Genomic DNA, 24,692 nt, shown 5'->3' on the forward strand with positions numbered 1-24,692 from the left:
GTACTTTTTTCAGAATGAGCCTGGGTTGGCAATTAGTCAGAATTTTCATTTTTGTGTGAACTATCCTTTTAAGAGAGTATGCAGTTATAATCTTCTTCTTTAATGCTGCATGGCAATAAGATATAAGAATAAGGCTGAAAATTGCTTACCACTTTTTTGAACTCCAAATTCTTTGCCACTGAGAATATTAAGCAGCAGGTTTTTCATCTCAAATGGGCTCATGTTCATCAAATTCTCTGTAGCCTCCTCACCTAAAAAATACTGATATGATTATCTTGTTCTTTCACCTAGAGTAACAAAAAATATATAATTTAAGGGTGTGAACTGATTAAAAATGAATTGCTTTAAAGATATCCAGATGATTTAATCTGGTTTGATGTATTTTTGATGAAAGAAATGCAGCCTTGGTTATGAATAATAATGTTTTATTTAGAAGCATTAAAAATCAAACTGACCAAAAGCTTTTGAAAGGCGCGACAAAGGCAAAATGTCCCATTTTGTGTTTGCATCAAAATACATTCACAAAAATGCAAAGATAGCATATTAAATTCTAGTAAAGTGTCTACTTTACTGTTTCAAATGCATTTTATGAGAAAATAAACAAAAATATCGGTAAAAACTTCCATTGTTATTCATGTTTATATAAAACTAAACATACTTACACAATTTTGTATATATTTAAAATGATTAAAAATGTATTTTTTACAAATAGATGATGAGATCCTTTAATAGAGACTTTAATCTGTCTTTAAATTACTCTCATGGTAATATTTTTATTGCAATTATTTCCAGATATTATACAAACATATAAATGTATGTAAAAAATATAAGTCCTATTAGTGTTGGGTAAGTTACTTTAAGAAAGTAATAGATTCCAAAATACTGACTACTACTGGAAAACTGTAATCTGATTACATTACTAATTACTTCATGTAAAAAGTAATCAGATTACTAATTACTTTACTTTGAAGTTACTTTTAAAACATAGCTATAAAAATACAAAATAAACTGCAGCAATTTATTACTCACTGAAAAACATTACGATCAGTTGATCACAGCAGCTTGACATATTCAAAAGGCTTAAAGAGTTCTCTCAAAATTTAGAATTGTCTGATCATTCACTTGTTCCAGTTCTTTTTTTTTTTAACACAAAAGAAACCATGAAAAAAAACTGAATAGCTGTAACTATTGACATCCATAGTATGCAAAAGCACTATAGTGTTTGGGTGTTCTGTGTTCGTCAGAGGTAATTAGTGAACTGAAATGTGTATAGTCCATACAAAGCATGAAGCTGATCGGTCAGTTCTTGTCGCGTGACTCATGGTTTTCAACTGGTGCACCTGGAAAATGCGAGTGTGTGCAATATGCTCTCCGAATATGCGCGCAAGCCACGCGCATCCATTGGAAATAACAAACTTGCACGTGCAAAAGACGTGATACGGTATGAACGGCCCCATAAGCAGCTATGCTTCCCTTTATATTCAGAAGGTACCCTCTCTACCGATCCTACACAAAAATTCAATTTAGCCTGTTCACAACGATGTTTTTGTTTTTACTCTCAATGAAATCAAAGTAATGTCTGTATTTCCAGTTTAAGAAGCAACTACTCCTAGCAACCATTTCAGCTCACGTTCTCCACTAATTTAAAAGCGCTTGCTTATTGACTGACGGTTCAATGGAAAGCATTATTTAAAAGAAGCACTTTTTTCTTCCAAAAATTATATTTGTAACGTAAGTAATGTAATTACACTGACTTTAGTAACTGTAATCAAATTACACAAATTTAAAATGTCATTCGTTACATTACTTCGTTTCTCAAAAATTTAATAACAATACAGTATACAGAATACAGTAAGCCATTACTGTGGAACATGTTACACCCAACTCTGCCTATCAGTAAAGAATCAGTAACGAGATGACATAAAATATATGATAGTAGAACCAGCAACAACAAAAAACACCCCTGCAGAATTCTTAAATCAAACCTAAATTTTTCTACCCACTTCTAAGCATCATCCCTCCCATTTCCCAACCCTCCCTGTTTTTCAAATGATTCTTGATCTAAATTTGCCTGAATGACAATATAGTGGAAGTATATCATTGTAAAAATCAATGATCGCTATTTTTTGTTCTGAAGTAAGATTAAACAAGACACACTGTAATGTATGAGAATAGAGTACATTGAAACAGGAACTGAGAGATACCTGAACATTGGAGAGACTGGGCCAGTTCAGTCACCATGACCTGAAGAATCAGACCAATGCGCAGACGAAACATTTCACTGAAGATCTTAGGCTGGGTGCGAATGATCATACCCAGAAACACCATGATCTCCTACCGGGAGCATATGTAAGCATCAGTGAAATGAAAACACACAAGACTGAGATGTGGATCTGGTATGAACTCTAACCTGAGTGAGGACGGCAATGGTGAGGTTGTTCTCGCTGGCATCATCGATCAGCCTCGCCAGCTTATCTGGAGGCATCGGGCTGAAGGAGACAAACATTGTAGACCGAAGATGTAAACGTGAATGTAAACATAGAGAATGTGTGTGTGTCTGTGTGTACTCACGCTGAAATAGTTTTCTCTCTTGGCTCAGGAGGAAGGCCGACTGTTAGATGTTTCTGATGGATCAATAAGTATGAGCAAGCCTGTTAATGGAAAAAATATAGAGATTCATTTAAAGTCACCAAGCAATAGAAATGAAGAATTATTTTGTATGGAATATTGCAGTATACATTTTATTTCCTTTTAATTCATATGCTACTGTAATCTTTTGTCAAGGACTTCTCTTTTCTGGTGACAACCTGTCATTCACATAAGATAGCCAATAGCACCACCAATAGCAAAACGAAATGATTCAAACGATCCAATCAACTTCCAAAGGACAAAATCAATTTAAAATCTCCAGAGAACTTTAAAAACTTAAAACCCTTTAAAGATGATTCTGAAACTATGGCTGGATTCATCTTCTACTAATTCTTCATTTTGATTGATTGCTGACTTTAAATGAATCGATATTTTTTTTTCCATTAACAGGTCCTGTTAATGACCAGTCCTGTTTAAAACTCACTGTAAACAAAACAGTTGCACTGTACTTTTCTAAAACAAACATAGCAAATAATCTAACAGATGTCTACGTTGCTGAGGACAAAATACACATTGTATTTGAAATCAAACATCTTGGGGTCCTATTTGACTGAAAATTAACTTTTAAATCGCAAATTAAAAAGGTCTGTAACCGTGTCAAATTTAATATGTCTAATTTACGGTTCATAAGGTCACACTCATCATTCATCATTTATGGTCTGTCATCTCCACCTCTCAGTCAGTTTATAAACATCAGGAACACCACACACAGAGCAACACGAGGGGCAGACCGAGGAGACTGTATTGTCCCACTCCAGAAAAGTGCCTTTGGTCAGGGTGACTTTTCAGTTACAGCTGCACAGGAGTGGAGCTCTGTCTCTGGCAACATCAGAGAAATAACCTCTTTCAATATGTTCAAAAAACACTTCAAAATCTGATTTATAGCGCATCAGACGTGTCATTATTCCTATTAGCATGAACCTACTTAGCATGTTACCATTTGTGCCTGCCATCTTAATGATTTGTTGTTTAAATGTGTTTGAACTATTTTTATCTCTATTACATAATATTGGTGTTTTTAGTTTAATTTGTACATATATACTTTTTATTAGTGCTTCTTAACTGTGCTTGATTGATTGTATACTTTTTGTATTGTTTTTTAAGTTGTCCAGGCACAACAGATGAAAAATAGCCTTCTGGCTAATTCTGGTGCATTTGCAGAAATGCTAATTAATGTACACTGTCCCTGCCAAATACACAAATAAAATAAAATAAAATAAATAAAATACTCCAGTTGATCTTGCAAACTCTACTAACTGGACATTATTCATTTGGAATATACCACAGCCAATTTCAATGAAGCCAGCAGGAAAACTATACGATCTTGATCAAACATAAGTGAGACTGTATCAGACAAGTCTCAGTTCTGATTTTGTACCTTATATTCCACTATTACTATTTTTATTATAATCTACCTTTCTGTCGGATGGATCTCTGGATTTCTTCTAAATAGTTCTAAACATAAAATGTTCAATAAATTTAAAAAAAGACTTAGTGACCACTTGCTGTGAGGTGACCACGTGAGTGCTAACCACTGATCCACCGTGCTACCCCTCCATTAAGCTTACAGTTGAGGTCAGAATTATTAGCCCCCCTGAATTATTAGCTCCCGTTTATTTTTTCCCCTAATTTCTGTTTAACGGAGAGAAGATTTTTTTCAACACATTTCTAATCATAATAGTTGTAATAACTCATTTCTAATAACTGATTTATTTTATCTTTGCCATGATGACAGTAAATAATATTAGGCTAGATAGTTTTCAAGACACTTCTATACAGCTTAAAGTGACATTTAAAAGCTTAATTAGCTTAATTAGGTTAGATAGACAGGTTAGGGTAATTAGGCGAGTTATTGTATAACGATGGTTTGTTCTGTAGACAGTCGAAAAAAAATAGCTGAAAGGGGCTAATAATTTTGATCTTAAAATGGATTTAAAAAATTTAAACTGCTTTTATTCTACTCAAAATAAAAGCAATAAGACTTTCTCCAGAAGAAAAAATATTATCAGACATACTGTTCTTTAATACCCTGTTTTAACATTTTTATCTGTTTTTAATCACTTTTATTCTTTGTTTTTATTTTCTTATACTTGTCTCTTTCATTCCTGTAAGATTTTACATTATATATATATATGCTGCTTGTACTTATATATATGAGCTGAATCAACACGATTCTTGAGGTTTTTTTGGGACAACAATTGTTTTATGTTCAATCCATTTGTAAAAATAGTTAAGTTAACTTAATCAATTTGTTTTCCCACACTCTCAAAAAAAAAAAAAAAAAATGGTACAATTTTGTACCAAAGAAGGTACAAACCCTTGTCACCGAGGCAGTAACATTTCATGGGACTGAATTGTACCTTAAGACAAAGAAACAAATTTCTACCATCACAGTTTGTACCTTTAAAGACATGATTTGTACCATGGGAAACCAAAATGTACCTTTAGTTTTTAAAACCTGCAGATACAATACTGTACCTTCATCCAAGGTGCAAATCTGATCCATAAAGCTACCACCACATTGACAAGTCACTTTGTACCTTAACACTGTCAAAAGTGCTTACCAAACATATATTTTAAATGCTTTAAATGTTTAGTTTACAATACAGATTTATGTTTTACCAGTTGTTTTACATTATTGTATTATAGAACTTAATGATGATTGTTTATGAGTTTGTTTAAACATATGTTTTTAAGTGATGATTCATGTTTTAATATGGAAATTATTCATAAAATCACTTTGCCTTTCCAGTAATATTTTTTTCATAGATATTGTAATAAAGGTGTTGTCCAACCTTTTTTGTACCTTTTATATGAGAACAATTGTGTTCCTTCATTCCAGTTGTACCATGAAAGGTACAGAACAGTATCATATGAGGTCTTCTCATAGGTCTTACAAAGGTACAAAACTGTTCCTCAAGGAACATTATTTGTACCACCGTACCTTTTTTTTAAAAGAGTGCAGTACTGGGTTGCGGCCGGAAGGGCATCCGCTGCCTAAAACATGCTGGAATAGTTGGCGGTTCATTCCACTGTGGCAACCCCTGATATATAAGGGACTAAGCTGAAGGAAAATTAATGAATGAATATTTGATTTGTGTTTGGACAACATGAAGGAATTGTGTGAAACCCAGCATTTTCTACAGTGTAAGTAGATTGATTTAGCATTATAAGAGTGGCAGTCCTGTGACTCACAGCATCCAGCTCTTCCACTTTCTTGCGTAGCATCCCGCAGATCATCCGGATGAGGCCCCAGTGCTTCAGGCTTCCTGCTTTTTCATACAAATCACTCAGCAGTCGTCTTACAGGCCAACCTTTCCCGTGTAGCTTGGTGTCCCAGTCTATTCCCCTTATAACAGAAATCCCAACAACACTTCAATTCAATTCAGTCCTCAGCCGCCACAGTCAGAATACAGCTCTTTTAAAGTCCCCATGAAATCAAAACGAACCATATGATTTTGTTAGCTTACATTGCTAGTTTTGTGCTTAACATGTCATCTGTGCATGTCATTAAGAAAAAAACTGTTTGCCCTTCTAATCTTCAATTGAAATCTGAAAATGCACTTCCTGTTTGTTTTTCAGTTAAATTCTCAGCTTATGTATATCTTAGCAATTGGGCATGCATGGCTAACATATTTAACCACTATTTAACCATATTTAATCAGTTTTGACATCAAACAGAAATGGTGAGGAGGAGGTGTCTGTTAGGTTGTAATAACACTCCCCAAACGCTTTTCTCCATATTACTTAATGAAATGCCTACTTTACTACATCCAGACAGCTCTTAGTAAAAAAAAAAAACAAGCCGCGCCCACTGTTTTCTTGTTCTTGTTCCTATTTAACTGTGTGACAATACAGAAAAAAATGGTCACAACTCCCAGTTCCTGTGAACTTTAACAAACCCTTCGAGTGATTTCAGAGATACTGACTTGTCTTTGAAGAGGATGTAGAGGATATCGGCCTGGTCCTGCAGGTTCAGATTCTGCTTCAGCATCTGCACCAGAGCTGGGTGGTCAATCCCGCCGTTGACATCTCTGGGCAGATTCAGAGGTTGAGGAGTCTGCGTCTCAGACACCTTTGAAATGGTGAGAGATATCATGATGATTTTTCATTACTAAATGAAGTATTGCATTATATAAACTATTTGTATTTACCAGTAGATGTAGGTTTTGAAGATCATACAGAATAAGTTAGTAAATGATTAATAAACTATTGAAATGAACGTTTATAGTTCTTATTATTCAGGCATATATTAATGGTTACTATGTATGTTAATAATTGCTTTATTAAGTCAACTTCATGCAGTTTTGTGACCTAAATCTAAAGTGAGGACTATTCGTGCTTTATAAATTCCTTATAAATGACAATTAAAGGCTTGGTATCAAATGGACAATAATCTTTGCAATCTTATCTAAAAAGTAAAATTACTGTAAAGTTTAAACATTGCTGAATAACATGGATGCCAAAATATAACAACAAATTGGATAAAACAACAACAATATAATAATTTAACAATATAATATGATGCAATGTTAAAACTGTACAGTAATTTTATTTTAGATAATGTTGCAAAGATTTATTTTTGATTCGATGCAGTTTCATTTGTGTATCTTCAAACGAATAGGAATGAATAAAGTCATTTGTTTTCTTTTTTTCCTGTTTAGAATTTAACTGAGCCTTTAATTGTCATTTATTAGGGATTTATAAAGCATAAATAGTCCTCACTTTAGATTAGGTCACAAAACCGGTTGAAGTTGAGTTAATAAAGCATTTATTAACATACAAATTAACTATTAGTATATACCTCAATAATAACTTATTATTAATATAATACCTGAATAATTTGAATAGTTTATTAATCATTTACTCACACATTCTGAATAATCTTAAAAAAAACAACCAACTATGCTTAAAAAAATGATTCGTAAATAATGCAATACTTAATTTAGTAATGAGAAATAAATCATTTACCAAGTATAAAGTACAATTATTAAGCACGTTATAAATGTGGTTGTATGTCAAGAATAGAGCATTTGTAGCTGCAGTTATAAACTGCTTACTAATGTTTATTAATGTAGAGTTAATGCTAAACAAATAATGAATTCACTATCTGCTAATGCTTAATAAATGGTTCATAGTGTATAGTTATTATAAATTGTGACCGAAAAAACTATCCTAATGTGACTTTTGACAAGTACCGAACCAAACGCAGAACAACCACAACATTTCCAGGAGTCTTGATGAAAGGTTTGTACATAGTCAGTAAAAACAGTATAAATACATAAAATCCTGATTAAATAAAAGAAAACCAAGCACACATTTAATGGAGAGCAGAGACAGCGAAGTGTTTATTCTAATTGTTGCTCAACAGTCAAAGCAAAATGTTATCTACCTACAAAAATGTCATGTTATCTACCTTCTCTTTGTTATCCAGCAGATTAAGGTTTGGTGTCGGAGAATGGAAAAGTTTGGTTGGAAGGTACATGTGCACATCTGCGAAGAGGTCAAAATAATTAGATGAATATATATATATATATATATATAGCATAAAAAAGGACAGCGGGTCCAGTAGCAAACTCACTGTGTATATTGAGCTCTCTGGCTTTGTGCACCAGAGACACCATCTCTCGAGCCTTTCTGGCTGCTGCCCTAAAGCGACTCAGGCCTCCTTTAGTGGCACCAATGGGATGCTGTTGAGGAACTGCCAGCAGCTGGTCCAGATACACAGCCAGGTCATCTACCTCTGCAAACACACACACACACACAAACGCACACACGCAATTAAATGAAGGCCTCCGAGGCTTGAGCAAATCTTCTGTCAGTTTGGAGATGAACCTGAGTTTTTCAGTACGTGTCAATATATAAAAGTGTCATTGCAGCTACTGCTTTGTCACAAAACTGTCTGTCCTCCATCCGCCTGTGCAGGTGAGCAAAATGCCTCAAAATGCCTCAGGCTACACATCTCAACATTAAAAAGCATGCAGAAAACCTAAAAGTGACAAATCCCTGACAGCGGACTTAACCATGCAGACAATGAAATTGTTGGTAATTGTTCATTTATTCATTTAAAATAATGAAATAAGAACACAATGATTAAATAATGCATTGATTGAGTGATTCTTCAAGGAAATTATATTTAGTTATGTAGGATCCATTTACGAAGGGAAGCCGCATGCGAAATAACATGACACACGCACACACACAAAAACACATCACTGTTAAAGACAAACAGTCCTATTTAAAAAAAAACAAACATTTCCAGCCTGGATCAGTGAATTAGGAAGGCATCCTAGTAAAAAAGTAATCTTTAAAGCAGATATGGCCAAGGTAGGGACGTTTGATTTGGCCCACTGAGAAGAGAGTGAGAATGATGGAGAAAGTTGGGGAGGATGCCTTTAACAGAGATCGTCATTTCTAATTCTAAATCTTTTTCCTTTGTTTGTTTTATTGCAGAGCTACAAAAAAGTAAACAGAAATTAAATGTTGTGAATTAATCTGAGTTTTTAAAACGTAAATACTGTCACTCGATGGAGAGAGGACTATGAAGAAGACACCAGCGAGTAAATCAAGGCAAAACCTAGTGTAAATGAGTTATAAAGTTCATTATAAAATGTAACGTAAAATACACTGTATTAGTTAATATAAAGCAATGTTTTCTAGTTATTTTTAAATTGTATAAATAAGGAAATTACACATGGCAACTATATTTATCTTTGGCCCATTAGCCTCAATCAAGTTTGGTTTTGTCCCTTCATAAGAAAAAGTTTGGGCATCCCTGCTTTAAAGGGAACCTATTATGCAAAAATCACTTTTATAAGGGGTTTAAACAGTTATGTGGCAACAGTCTGTGAGTATAACCAGCTTCTAAATGGTAAATATGAAATGTAGCGCGTCACAAAAATACATCCTGTGTGAATGGCCCATAAGACCTCAATATAGCTTTTACTCCTTTAAAGCATGACAAAAATTTTATTAGTCTTAAAATTCACCTATTATGCAAAAATCACTTTTATAAGGGCTTTAAACACAGTTGTGTGGCAACAGTCTGTGAGTATAACCAGCTTCTAAATAGTAAATAATTGTATTTTTTATAATCACACTTCATAAAAACAGTTTGCAGAAACACTTTGATTGACATTCTGCATCTGTGTTGTGTCATCGGAGGGGGAAAGCCCCGCCCACTAGTGAAGATCTCTCCCTCATTAGCATTGAATCTGCCACTATGCTGACACGCAGGCATTAGTAGCTCATTCAAATATAAAGCAACAGTCACCAAAACAGCACAACTGGAATCAAAGCCTAAAAGGGTTGTTTCAAGGAGTTATAAAACATTATTTATGGGGTATATTGAACTTAAACTTCACATACACACTATAGGGACATCAGAGACTTATTTTACATCTTGTAAAATACACTTAAATGAAAGTACAAATGACAGCTAAGAAATAAACTCTCGCAAATGTACGTTTTATAAAATACATTTTAACAGATTATTTCTTTGTACTGTTACATTATCTGCCAGTAGTTTTTTTAGAAAACGCTTTGATGGTTTGAGGGGCAAAATCAATACAAATAAGCATGCACACGTTATGTTCACAAGGGTAGTTCACCCAAAAATAATTCATTTGTTCGCCATAATTTCTTTTCAAAAACCTGTATTTTTCTTTCTTTCTTGGACCACAAAAGAAGATTTCTAAATAACCGTGGACTCCGCTGGCTTTCATGATGAAGACAAAAAGCGGCGTGTGGCAATTTTTCAAAAAAAGAAATAAATTAGAAAACCTTTTGTGCTCACAGAAGAAAGAAAGTAATTGTTCTCAATTTTGGATGAACTATCGGCTGTAGTATTAGTCTTAAAAATGAGCATCAGACGTGCTTCTGCTGGCTCACTCACCACAGTCCATAAAAGTAAGATGAGCACAACAGGAGGTGTCAAGAAAATCAGACAGTTTTCCAGTCGTAACCCTTGAAATGTAAAAAAAAATGATTTGACTTCAGGCTTCAGCTGAGTAATAATGATCAGATTTGTTCTGACCTGTTTAAATACATTACCTTGCTCCTCCAAAATAACCGTCTTGTAATTTTTTCAGGGTTGCCAAAACCGTAGGATTAATGTGTTTGTAATCATCGCCTGCAATGGACAAAAACCAAATGAGTTTCTCAGAATGAACAGCTGTTGCCTGCATATGTTGGGTGTGTTGAGGTCACTCACTGAGCATGCCGTGTGAAATGGGGAAGGTGACGGTGGGTCGTCCTGTCATCCTCCAGTGAGAGCACAGGTAGAAGAGGTCGACACGCAGCATCTCCACGATCATGTGATTGTCCAGGGCCAGGTAGAACTCATGATGGTCGACAAACTGGACATTGGATCAGGATTAAAACCAGTAGATTAGCTGAGTAGGTGCTAAGGCCCAGATTTACTAACAGATTGTGTTTGCAAATAATTTTTATATTAAAAAAAGTACTTTAAGTCCCTATGAAATCAAAATAATTTTTTTTAGATGTTAGTATCAGTATGTTGGTGGTAAGGATATCTATAAGCTAGTGTGCTTTAAAACAGTGACAAAATTTGCATTAAGAAGATATAAACATCCAAAGCTTGCAGTTTGTCACTTCTGCCTTAATGGATCTTTTTTATGATGTCATCTCATACTTCAGTTTTTCATCAAATCTTCTGACCAATCAAATGCTTACTAATATCTGACATGGCCGGTAACATTTAATACGCTATTGATATCTGTGCTAGAGCTCAACCCCTGTGATAAAAACGTATTTTTTTAAAGGAGGAGGAACTACTCTATGTCTTCATGTTTCAGTTCATATTACATCACACAGTGAACAAAAATGCACCTTTCAAAGCATTGAACAAATGCGCTCACATTATTTTTTACTCATCTTCACAACAATTGTGATTAACCGCAAAATTCAACACAGGATTTTTAGAAATATGTGCTTTAACTTACATTTTAATGAAATGTAGAGCACTTGGGTTCAAGTTCAGTGAAACAGTTTCACAAAGAAGATAAAAGCAATGTAAAATCAAGGTAAAACTATGCAGTCACAGTGCATATTTTCTCTTATGTTTGCAGCTGAAATACGTATTGGTTGGGTTAAAGTCAGTGCTTTGCTAGGTGATCTGTATGACAAGCTCTGCCTACTCATGAATGTGTACAAAAAGGACGTGAATCTGAAACATGTAATAATACATACCCTAAATATTGTATTTCAGATTCGCAAAAATGTAGACAGCACCCTCCTGTAGATTTGTTAACTGAAATGTGCAAGAAAATGTACCTGGAGCAATGTATTATGGCATAAAAATGCATGTTCTCCCAAAACAGAATATTCTGCTATCATTTAGTATCCCTAGAATTATTTTAAACATGTTTGATTTTCTTTCTTCTGTTAAACACAGAATAATATTTGAAATAATTAACTCTTAAGACCGGAAACAGGTAACAATAGTAGGTTATTTTCTAACTATGGAAGTCAATGGCTCATGGTCAACGGTTATCAAGTTCCTCTGGAATATCTTCTTTTGTGTTCAACAAAGGAAAGAAACCACAGATTTGAAACCACTTGAGGTTGAGTAAATGACGAGTATGAGCAGACTCATACTTATTTGCCATGTTTGGTAAATCTGGCATGTAATATGTGTCTCTGGACCACAAAACCTTAAATCTTATGTCGAAAATACATTGTGTGGGTCAGAATTATTGATGTTTCCTTTATTATTAGAATATAAAGTAAAGATCATGTTCCATGAATATGTTTTTTACGTTTCCAACTATAAATATATCAAAATAAAAATTTTGATCAGTAAAATGCATGGCTAAGCACTTAATTTAGATAACTTTAAAGGTGATTTTCTCAGTATTTAGATTTTTTTTGAAGCCTCAGATTCCAGTAGTTGAAACAAATGTTGTTGTTTTTTAACATTAAGGAAAAGCTTATTTAACTTTCAGGTGATGTATAAATGTTAATAGCAAATCATTCACATTTATAATTGGTTGTATGGTCCAGGATTATTTAAATAATTATCAAGAAATACTAATTTGCATGTTGACCTACTTGAGGTGTGAAGGTAAAGATGGTGTCACGAATAATGTAGAATTTAGATGTTCCCAACACACCAATTCGCCGGTACGGTCGTCCAGTGAGTCCCAGCCTTTGGTTTCGCCCTGAAAAAAAGACAAATTGATAACATTTTGTTCAGTTTGTTGATGTTTTTTATTACTGTTTTTGTTGTTAAGTGTAGTAACTTGCTACTGTATGAGTCTGAATGTATTTCTGTTGTATAACATCGTTTTATATCCAAAATGACAATTTCATACAAAAAACCCCATTGTTAACAGGATTGTGTGTTGTTGTTTTTAAGTATTGAGGTACTTCATTACTTTTTTGTATCCGTGTTTTACCTTATAGTTTGTAACAGTCTACTGTGCTGTTTATTTAAAGAGATAGTTCACCCCAAAATGAAAATTTACACACTATTTATTAGGGATGTCTCGATCAGGTTTTTTTGCCCTCGAGTCAGAGTCCAAGTCATTAGATTTTGAGTATCTACCAATACCGAAACCCGATCCGATACTTCTAAAACACATAAAGGCTTAGTAGAGACATGGAAGCTACGGACAAACTCCATATGTCTGTGGTGAACAAAACATGGGGTACATCTTATACCAGGACAATTAGTTTGTCAGAAATCTTCTTATAAAGAGCTGGCAGAGCTTTCTCTGTGAAATGGCGAAACAGCATTTCAAATCGAGGTTCTACGTTTGTTTTTGATGTGTCTTATCAGGTTTGTTGTGTTAAATTTAGTCTTTAACTTTCCACCTCTTGCAATGCCAAGTTTATATATCTCACAGTTTCCTATGGCAATGTTGTCGTCATCAACTTTGTAATACCTCCAGACCGCAGATATACTCGCGCTTTCTGCATCAAGCTGCTTCTGTGTTCTACTTTGCCAGCATTTAATCAATAGCGACAACAACTCTGCAACAATGAGATGTCATGCTGCACGTGTTGATGTTTCTGTGTCAAAAATGAGAATATATATATATATATATATATATATATATATATATATATATATATATATATATATATATATATATATAGCTCAACACGCTGGAGCTCAACACATGGAGATGATATTGGACTTCAGGAGAAACCCCCCTGCTCTCCCCCCACTGAGCATCATGGACAGCATTGTGGCAGCAGTGGAGTCATTCAGGTTCCTGGGCACCACCATCTCTCAGGACCTGAAGTGGGACACTCACATTGACTCCATTGTCAAAAAGCTCAACAGAGGCTGTACTTTCTTCGTCAGCTGAGGAAGTTTAACCTCCCAAAGGAGCTGCTGAAACAGTTCTACACCTCCATCATTGAATCAGTCATCTACACATCAATAACTGTCTGGTTTAGCTCAGCTACAAAATATGACCTCCAAAAACTGCGTCGAATAGTTCGGACTGCTGAGCGAATCACTGGTACAACCCTTCCTACTCCCCAAGAACTGTACTTATCCAGAGCGAACAGAAGGGCTGCCAATATCACTCTGGACCCCTCACACCCAGCACACTGCCTCTTTGAACTTTTACCTTCTGGTCGACGCTACAGAGCACTACGCACCAGAACAGCCCGACACAGAAACAGTTTCTTCCCTCAGGCAATCCATCTCATGAACACTTGATGATAATGATTGTGGAACCAACATCACTACTTGCTATACACTTTTATACACATATACACTTATTTAACAACACACTTTACATGCCAATTTGCACATAACAGCTGCTCATATAACATTGTATATAGTAATATAGCTGTACATACACTTATCAATTTGTATATTTGCATTCACTACTTTTTTTGCATTCACTACTCACATCTGTTTTTTGTCCTGTCTCTGTAATGCTGTTCCACTGTAGAAGCTCTGTCACGAAAACAAAACGAAAAGCTCTTTCTGATTCTGATTCTGATATATATATTCAAGTCCTGATTAGGAGGTAAAGTCCGATTCCGATCGAGTCTGAAACCGCGTGATCAGGCCCGATTTCTGATCACATGATTGGATCTGGACATCCCTACTATTTACTTTCCTTCAAGTGGTTCCAAACATTTTTGAGGGTTTTTTTCTGCTGAACTTATAAGAAGATTCCCTGAAGGAAGCTGAAATCCAGTTACCCAGTAGGAAAAACTAATTCAATTAAAGTCAATGGTTACTGGTTTCAACTTTCTTCAGAATATATCCTTTTGTGTTTAACAGAAGACAGAAGCTAAGGTTTTGTGACATGAAGGGTGAGTAAATGATGTCAGAATCCTCTGTTTTGCAAGAACTATCTCTTATAATGTTTTTAGGTTAAGCATACACTTTAAAAGCATGGCTTAATTCAGTAATGCATTGTTTGAGTAAAATGTACAAACAAATGATAGGTACTTAGTGAAATTAGTCATCAAATAATATTAATTGTAAGCAAATATTTCTTTATCCCATAAATGAATTTTACTCAAGAAAACACTTCAAGTAAAAAACTTTCAATTTTCTTTTTGTGTGTGTGTATGCTGTGGTCACTTATTTCATTGTATTGAGGTGTTAAAGAGGTCATATGAACCTCTTTCTTCCACAGAGGTGTGAAAGGACATGAAGATGATAGTAGTGTTTTTACTTCAGTCTGACTGATCTCTGCTCTGAGTTCACCTAGTCTGGCATAGATGTGGCTGAGAACTCTAGAGGGCTGAACTCGGATGGGGTGAATGTCCTCCAGGGTTTCAGAGTCAATGCCATGGCTCTGTAGGAGATGTTTAATCTCATCATTTTCTGCCAGGATCGACACTGAAAGCACAAGAATGGAAGACGGCCAGTGTAAATGCTGTGAAAGGGAATGATTATATAATAGATTCAACAACAAACACAAGTTTCTAAATTGATTAACCCACATTAAGCTGTTGTCAAACACTGCAGATGTTACCTTGAACCACCACATCAGGTTTGGGGATAGTGGAGAGGCGTCTGTTGAGGGGATCGATTTCTCCAGGTGCTAACAAACCCTGTGAAGGCAAAAAACAGTTTGCTATTTGACATATATAGTACCTTTTGCAAAAAATAACCATCATTTTATTATAGTAAAAATGTAGCAACAAAGCTTTTAGTATTTGTATAACCAGTTTAACTACCAATTTCATGGTTGAATTATATATTCCTTTGAAAAATTCTAGATAATTTGAGATTATGTTTAACTCCTAAAAATGATCTGTGGTAAAACCATGGTTAAGATGGATAATATAAAGTGCCCAATAATGCTTGTTTAAAGTCTAATATTGCTAATTTAAAGCTATTTTAAAAGCATGAAATCACAATGTAAGAATGAAAATTATCATATGCATTTGCTAATATGGCAAAACATATGTTTGGCAACGTATGTTTCACCGAGAAGGTCCATACTGACTCCAAAGGCAGATACTGATTAGATAAGGGCCTGATGTGTGGACTTTGGGGGTTTTACAATGTGGTCACATGCACTCGTTCAAACTACTTAATTAAAAAAAGCTGAAACAACCCAATTCTTGAGCTTCATTGGGACAACTGAGTTTTTTATGTTCAATTCACATAAATTTGTTGAAAGTGTTAACTCAATCAATTTGTGTTGGGACAACATGAATGAATTGTGTGGAGCCCTGCATTTTTTAACAGTGTGTTGATTGGTCAGTTAGAATGTCTCAGTATTTGGGCTTTGGTCACATGGTCAAGAAAGATACAAAATAGTTGGTAAACTTTGCTCTGTCCTATCTTTCCTGCTCCTCTCCTGCTCTGGAGTCTCTCTTCTCTGACTCTACTGCTATCAGGCTATCTTCGGGGCCTACTCTCTTTGTTTCACTCTTCCCCCTGTCTCTCCTTCTCTCTCAGGTAACTTTATTTTACATTAAAGCTGGGTACAATTATTACCATATGTTTTTATCATTTCATGTTTTATCATTTTATACATTTATATTGTAACTAATTCAGTTGTAACCATAGAGAATTATTGTCATTAAATCATTTCATTTTCAAGTATTTCTGAATTACTTTTGATTTAACATCAACACTTAACTGTTCCATATTGCAATACAATACAATCACATGAAAGCAACGCTCTGCCACATTTTTCGTGATTATAACTGCACATATTTACGTTTTTGGTATAAGATTGCAGAAGGATGGTTTGGCTAGAATGTACAGTTTTCACCATCATACTACTAGTTTTTTAGTCGTTCAGCAAAACTACAGTTCGAACTGCTGTAGTTAAAAACCTATTTCTTACAACAATTTGTTTGCTAGCACACATTGTTATTTTAGAGGTAAACAATGAATCTCTGCAAGTTGATAAATCGAAAGAAAACAGTTTGTTTTAGTAATATTCAATCAAACTCTATCAGTTTATTTCCACTATGCAAAGACAGTCCTTCTCCGTTTACGTTCATTTGATTACCAACATCTGTCGATAACCCATTAATGACACTCTAAAAACGCTAAATCATCACAACCCGACATTAGGTAAATTATGGACAAACTCAACATTCATACGTTTTCTTTTTCGGTTTGGTGCCTTTATTAATATGGGGTCGGTTAGTTTTTTCAGTTAAATATAAATGACACATGACGGCATATCTGTTCATGTTTATTATTATTATTTCTATTGGGCTTTTTACAATGTAGATTGTGTCAAAGCAGCTTAACATGGATGAGTATAAATGAAAAGCGAGTAAAAGCCAAAATATTTCAAATCGTGGAACATTCCATCACTTCAGGCAGGCATAAAAGTAGTGAAGAATGCTGCTGTAGTTCTAGTAAATTATTACAGATTCAGTTTAGTTTACTATACATGCAGTTCAGTTCACTGTAATGCAAATGACACTGCTGAAAGCTGTTCCACTGAAGAGCAGCTCCACTGATGCCAGTGAATGCCAGTGGGGTCAAGTTTTTTGTTTATGTTCGGTAATATGCCTCAGTGAACCAAATTTATCCATTTAATTCAATTACATCCACTTTATTAATCAAACTTTTGTTTTTGTTTTGAGGGATATTGAGTGGTTCTCAATGACATTTGTGATATTAAATAGACAGTGACAGGTTTGCATTCCTGCACTTATTAATGGATGACTATGAAAGGGATTTTTTTTTTTACTGTTTAACTTCCATGTGCAAGCAAGTGTATAATAAAATACAAACAATGCATCTAGTTATATGGACATTTACAGTACAAATGCCTATTTTACCAGAAACATGTTTTGTGAACACTTACACTGTCTGTTGGTGCTCTAGATATGCTGGATTCAAATCACGAAATTAATATTTTGGCGCAAACATGCATTCACAATGGTATGAACCATTTTAGGGGTGGTCAGAAGTATATTTGCGTTATTTATTATTTTAATGAGCAATATTATTTAAGATACAGATCAGAGCACACTATTTCTTAACTATTTAAGGTCAGACCCCCATACATCTTGTTTTGATGTACATCAGGGGGAATCAAGCATTAGTTAGGGGGGTCAGACCCCCCCAAACCGCACTGTAATTCGCACCCTGTGTATACCTACACTGTAAATTCCAAAACATTAAGGCAACTCAAATCATTTGAGGAAAACGATTGCAACAAACCATTTGAGTTAAAAACCTAATCTATATGAGTACTGTGAACTTACTCCATTTAAGTTGAAGTAATGAGGTATTTAATTAACTTATTACCTTCAACACTGAGTTCAAAACTCTTTTCAAATGAGTAGAACTAACTTTCAGTAAATTTTGAGTTAACTACACTCATTTCATTTGATAAAGTTGACTGTTGGGTTTTACAGTTTAATCAATGGAGATGGAGGCATGCTATCCATACAATAATCACAACAAAAATCCCTTTTGCATAGGAGCAGCCGTATGTTAGTTGTTTCAAGGAGGTTATAGCACACAATGATGCAGAAATTATGGATTCTGGATGAACAGATCAACTTTTTTTGGGCAGTAAAATGCATTTAAGCCTCTTTTCAGCCTGCTACATTATGCCCAAGAAAGCTTTTTTTTTTTTTTACAAATACATAGCCATTTCTTTAAAGGGCTCTCGTGTGGCATTTACTATACACTGTTAAAATTTTTTTTAAATTAGACAGTATTTTACTGTAATATGAACTGTATTTTACTGTAGTGCAGTAATGCGGTGTGTTCCTGCATTTTACAGTCGCATTGTGAAAATTACTGCATATTTACAGTAAATACAATACTGTATATACATTTATAGCAAGAGAAATGGTGCTGTAAATGTAAATACAGTATTGCTGTAATTGATTTACAGTAAGGTACTGACGCACTACAGGAAATTGTTAAAAGCGTACATTTATATTGCAGTTTTGTAAAATATAACTTTTTCAAATAGTCAAAAAAAAAACACACCTCATGCAAGTGTTAATTTTTTTTATATGTTCAATGGAGATTTTTGAAAAATGGTGTGTTTTAATTGCATTGGCAATTTCAACGTGCCACAATTTGAACGATCACCAGCATGTCGTCACATGATCCTTCAAAAATCATTCTATGCTCATTTCCTGCTCAAGACACATTTATTAATGCACTTATTATTATGAATGTTGGAACATTAGTGCTGCTTAATATTATTTAAATCACTGAACTGAAATGAACTGAATGTTGCAACAGCTGTGTTTCATAAGGGAGACAAAATGTTCAAAAGGCCTCCGAGAAGGGATTGAGAAATGCTACAGTACAGCATTACCATATAGAGCGATTTTATTTTGTGGAATTTACTGTACCTCTGCCAGCAGGTTACCCAATATGTACAGAGACTGGCCCCATTTCAGTGGACACTTGCCCACTGGCACTCTCTCCACGGTGTGAGGATTTACATACTCCTCATCAACCTAGATGAAATGGCACACATACAGGGTGAAAGTCCATTCCTTTTGGTAAAACTCAGAGAGAATTGATGATACAGGAATCTGACTTCGGGTGTTTCATAATAGCACAAAATCCAATGCTTTCGTGTTAAATGTGGCATACCTTATCCGGAGGAACACTATATAGTTCAGGGACCAGTCGTAATCCATTCTTTCCTCTGATGAGAATGCCGTCTAAAGCCTCCCTGTACTCCTGGACCTAAATAAAACAGGAACAAGCAGAGCATTGTTTTCTGAAGAACAGTCAGGCATTTATTATTGTCTATGGTGAAATGTGTGTACCTGTTCTGGACTCTTGATAAAAATGCCATCCAGGATGAGGTATGTCCAGAACAGTGGCCATTCGCACTCTATGTTCTCAAAGAGCTTCAACTCTGATGACTCGTAGTGCAGTCGATTCGGGTCCTTTTTCAAAACAGTGATTGAGAGACAATGAGCTGTAATGGCTTGTACAAAAGATGGCCACATAAAAAGTACAAAACAATCTATTTTGTCTTATAAATACTATAAGCATGGTCTTACCCAGAGTGCGAATTATAAATGATCAGTGGGTCAAGTTTTTTGGTTATGCTTAGTTATATGCCTCAGTGAACCAAATATGTACATTTAATTCAGTTACATCTTATTTATTTGAGTGATTTATCTGTTTGTGCTCTAGATTTGCTGGTTTCAAAATGATGAAGTCATATTTCTGGGGCAAACATACATTTACAATGGTATCACCCAATATAGGGGTGGTCAAATCTATATTTAAGTTATCTTTTATTTTAATTATTAATATTATATAAGAAACAAATCAGAGCAAACTATTTCTTAACTATTAAAGAGCAGACCCTCCTATACAACTTGTTTTGATGTCCTTGTGGGGGATCAAGCATTAAATAGGGGGGTCAGACCCCCACAACCCCCCCCCCCCCCCCCCTGTAATTCGCACCCTGATCTTACCTCTCTGGGAGTTTTGTGTCCATCTCGAAGAAAGCGACAGCATCCATATCGGCCCTATGTGACAGTACAGAGATAAACAAACACTGTAAAATGAGGCATTTGGTAAAATGAATGAAAGGAAAAATGTATTGTTTTTATTTAGTAACAGTTTCTTTTACGGTGTACTCATTACAATGTTATTATACATTTTGCACTCGATAATGTTAATTAAGAACATTTACATTTTAGGATTAAAAACTGGGTTTGTTTTAAGGTCAAATACATGTAATTGTTCATAAATTACTGTTATTAGTATACATGTAAATCACATGTGTCAAAGTCAGTTCCTGGAGGGCCGCAGCTCTGCACAGTTTAGTTCCTACCCTAATTTAACACACCTGATCAAACTAATTGAGTGCTTTAGGCCTGTTTGTGCCTACAGAGAGGTGTGTTGAATCAGGGCTGAAACTAAACTCTGCAGGGCCCCGGCCCTCCAGGAATTGACTTTGACACCCCTGATGCATGGTGTAACAAAGACACTAATATAAAGGGTTACTTTATCTAATTTTACAATATTAACAATTATATTATATTATATTATAATTAATTAAAATTATTTGTTTACAAATATCTAAACATGAATTACATGAATTACAAATATTTAATTATGTTCTCCTTATATTCTTAATTATTTCTTTATTTATTTATGTTTGTTTTATTTTAAGTAAGTGAAGTTTATTTAGAAAACTAATTTCAAGAGGATCATGTGTTATGATTTCTTGTGGCTGGATCCGCATTATACAATTTATGATTTACCAATCAGACTATTCCTAAGCCACCATAAATACCCTAAGTTCCATATGACAGCCATCTTCGTTTTGAAGAATCCCCCTTCCACCTCTACTCCTCCTCCTTTCCTAGATGGGTGGCATGGTGGCCCAGTGGTAAGCACTGTTGCCTTACAGCAAGAATGTCACTGGTTCTAGTCCTTACCAAGCCAGTCGACGTTTCTGTGTGGAGTTTACACATTCTCCCAATGCTCATGTGGGTTTCCCCGGGGTTCCCCGGTTTCCTCCCACTGTCCAAAAACAGCAACATAAGTTAATTGACCCTTCGCTAAGCCCCGCCCTCCTTAGTTACTGTTGCTTCGCCTGTCAAGTTTTCGTGCCTGTCAGGCTTTTCTATTACAGTGTGTATGCGCTGGTGTCAGACATTGCCAATGATATAACTAGTCATTTTTGGCAAACAGGTGAGATCTCTGAGAACGCCAGACAAAAAAGCACTGTACTGTGCATTACAGGGGTATATTCATGCCATAATAGCAACCGATTAGAGAATAATTTAATCATAATTGAAGCTAGCTTAGCCTAGCCGCCTCATACGCTGATCATTCAACAGCTTAGCTAATGCTCAGCAGGAGAGAAATTTAAAAATGATCTAATAATAACAAATTAAACCGTGATTTCTCTTTTTCAGCCAAAAAGCCTGATTGACTATTCTTGTGCAATGAAATATAGCGTTACTAACCGACGAGGAAACACGCATGGATAGTGCTTCTACATAATTCACAGAAAGACAGAAGAAAGGAGAAACTGATGGATTTGTGCCGAATATTAGCATCATTGACCCATAATTTGTACAGTACCTATATCTGTCAGTATGTTTGTGTGCTCTTTATACAGTTTCTATGCTAATTTGCAGTTAAGTGGAAAAAATAAATAAATTGAAATGCAAATCAAAGTATAAATAGCAAAAGCAAACAAATAGATTTTCCTTCCAGTAAATATTAGTATATATACAGTATATATTGTATATAAGTATATTGATCGCAAGTGCTCAGAGTGTGATCACATCTCTGTTTCGTTCTGTTGATATGTAATTTCAAATATTCGTAGCTTGAAACAGATGGAAATATGATTGCTATTTGTATGACTACTATGGCGAGGGCTTAAACGGAGCAGTGCTCATAATATCGAGCGAAAAAAAAAGAAACAGACAGCTGGGAAACATAACCTGCTCTGTATTTTTGTAGGAAACACAGTATAGATCTGTTTAGGGTGAGAGATGTGTGAGTTATTGCCGTCGGTCTGTCACTGAATATGAATATCGAAAACATAACCAACTTAGCTCCGCTCCTTTAGCACCCCTCACACAGCTTGAACCATTTGCATTTCTCCCCTTGGGTTTTAGGTTTTGGAAAGAGTAAAAATTCCACCACCCCGTCCAAACTTTAAGGATACCGGGTGTCAGATTTGCACAATTCATATGCACACCACTTTTTCTTGATTCCCTCGCTCAAAAGCTTGACAGAGCCCCTGCGTGTGGCTACGGTTGCTAAGCCCCGATTGGTGGGTGGCAGTTTGTGGGTGTGGCTTAGCGAAGAGTCAATTGACTAATCCAATCGGCACCATAGACATGCTCGTAGTAAGTAGTCTCTTAAGAGCAATCACTATCTGTTCGTTAGCTACTACAGCAGGGGAGTTCTCGAGACCTACCTGAGCTCAAACTCCCCTTTCGCCTTCCAAACGGGAGGGAGCCCCATGCTCGAGGATCTTATGAGCTCAGGGCTCTCTCCCAGGACAGCATGCCAAACAAGCTTCATGATCAATCATCAGCTAAGTGTGAACTCTTAAAATGTCTTAAAGTTCAAATGTCAGGGGGCTATAGCATTAAATAATTTAATTAATTAAATTTTTTTTTTCATTTTGCATCTGGTTAAACATTTGGCTGTACGTACTTTAAATGTTTTTATACATAACATACCATTTATACAAAAATGTTTTTAGTGATATTTTTTTAAACTATCTAGCATCATTTCATATTTTTTTGCAAGAGATCAAATTGCTTGTCCTAAAGTAGATTTATTCATCAATAATGTATTAAAAAATGGACAACAATGTAGTAAAAACATTCCCAGTTTATATATGAACAAGTAAAAATGCTGTATTATTGCCAGGCCACTAGCTGGCGCACCTATCTGCCTGTTAAGTGTGACGTCACGTAAAGTGGCTTTCTGGGTCCAAGCGCTTTGTCAAACTGTATGGGGAGACTCATCAAATGGTATTAATAAACGTTTACAAAGCGATGTAATGCTTTCGAAAATCATCATCGCAATATATATATATATATATATATAAAACCATGCCTATTATCAGATGGCCAGAAAGTGATACGTCACCGATACGTCACGACTTAACGAATGTCCTACAATGTTTTTTGGTTGTCAAGTACTCATTCGTGTCTATAAACTGAACATGCAATGACGACAAAATATTCTCATAAAATCTTATTTTTGTCATTTACACACATTTCCTGAAGCCTGAAAAACTACTTTAAATTATACTTTCAAATATTTGAAAGTCACTAAAATGCTACGGACATGTACTCTAAATTCACGCATAAAAACGCATAAATCTTTTCCAGTTCCTCCATGTCATGTAAACACAGATTAAACTAAGTCTTGCAAACATATTATGAGACAAAAAGCACAATAAATGTTAAAATGCCACACACAGATCTTAATAGTTGGTGCCTGAAACAAAACTAAAGCAAAATCCATGAAGATAACTCTAACTGATATCTATATCTGATCAGCATTCACCTGAAGCTTTGAAATGATTTCTTCTTTGGTGATATTAACAACCTCAATGTCTTCAACTGCGAACGCTGGATAAGAGATGATAGAGAGAACTCCAGCGTCCACCTCTTTAGATGTTGATGCCCTCGGCAGCATGGAGTTGAGAATAGACTATTGTCAAAATATTTCAACAGAGAAAATTTGTTACTTTCAGGAAACATTCTTGTGACCACCATAAGGTAAGTTATTACATTGCAGTGTTGAATGTCATCAGCTAAAGCGTGAACGACAGACTCTGGGCCGCCTTTGGCACCAAACAAGTTCAGTCCGTCCAAGGCCTCCAATGCTGCCTGAACAAACACACACAGCGAGAGGTCATGTTATTTTATCATGAAGTGATCATTATTTGACACTTGTTTGACTTGTGAAAGCGTTTTACCTTTGCCATACCGATAGAGCTGGCATTTATCTCAGGGATCCCTTTGTTGGTCTTGTCCCCTCGTTCCCACATTCCAAAATCCTGAGGATCATTTCCAGCCTTATCATCCATGCAAAGTATGTAAAATCCAGACATATCAGAACAGCTTAACGATGCTTA

At 35.2% G+C, this 24,692-nt stretch overlaps 1 protein-coding gene across 1 annotated transcript in view; it reads right to left on the minus strand.

Annotated features, from left to right (window-relative positions):
• phka1b (phosphorylase kinase, alpha 1b (muscle)) overlaps window positions 1-24,692 on the minus strand; it is a 54,913-nt gene that overhangs the window by 5,476 nt on the left and 24,745 nt on the right. The window contains exons 6-26 of the mRNA XM_056445960.1: window positions 24,534-24,614; window positions 24,346-24,444; window positions 24,119-24,265; window positions 20,539-20,592; window positions 19,876-19,998; window positions 19,697-19,792; window positions 19,450-19,557; window positions 15,624-15,702; window positions 15,353-15,487; window positions 12,721-12,830; window positions 10,862-11,006; window positions 10,702-10,780; window positions 10,544-10,614; window positions 8,231-8,392; window positions 8,066-8,142; window positions 6,579-6,724; window positions 5,845-5,998; window positions 2,572-2,651; window positions 2,411-2,489; window positions 2,205-2,334; window positions 150-251 (exon numbers count right to left, since the gene is read on the minus strand). Coding sequence (XP_056301935.1) covers window positions 150-251; window positions 2,205-2,334; window positions 2,411-2,489; window positions 2,572-2,651; window positions 5,845-5,998; window positions 6,579-6,724; window positions 8,066-8,142; window positions 8,231-8,392; window positions 10,544-10,614; window positions 10,702-10,780; window positions 10,862-11,006; window positions 12,721-12,830; window positions 15,353-15,487; window positions 15,624-15,702; window positions 19,450-19,557; window positions 19,697-19,792; window positions 19,876-19,998; window positions 20,539-20,592; window positions 24,119-24,265; window positions 24,346-24,444; window positions 24,534-24,614 — 2,257 coding nt within the window. The remainder of the gene's footprint in view (window positions 1-149; window positions 252-2,204; window positions 2,335-2,410; window positions 2,490-2,571; window positions 2,652-5,844; window positions 5,999-6,578; window positions 6,725-8,065; window positions 8,143-8,230; window positions 8,393-10,543; window positions 10,615-10,701; window positions 10,781-10,861; window positions 11,007-12,720; window positions 12,831-15,352; window positions 15,488-15,623; window positions 15,703-19,449; window positions 19,558-19,696; window positions 19,793-19,875; window positions 19,999-20,538; window positions 20,593-24,118; window positions 24,266-24,345; window positions 24,445-24,533; window positions 24,615-24,692) is intronic.

The sequence above is a fragment of the Danio aesculapii genome, chromosome 21 (genome assembly GCF_903798145.1).
Source record: "Danio aesculapii chromosome 21, fDanAes4.1, whole genome shotgun sequence".
Taxonomy (NCBI): domain Eukaryota; kingdom Metazoa; phylum Chordata; class Actinopteri; order Cypriniformes; family Danionidae; genus Danio; species Danio aesculapii.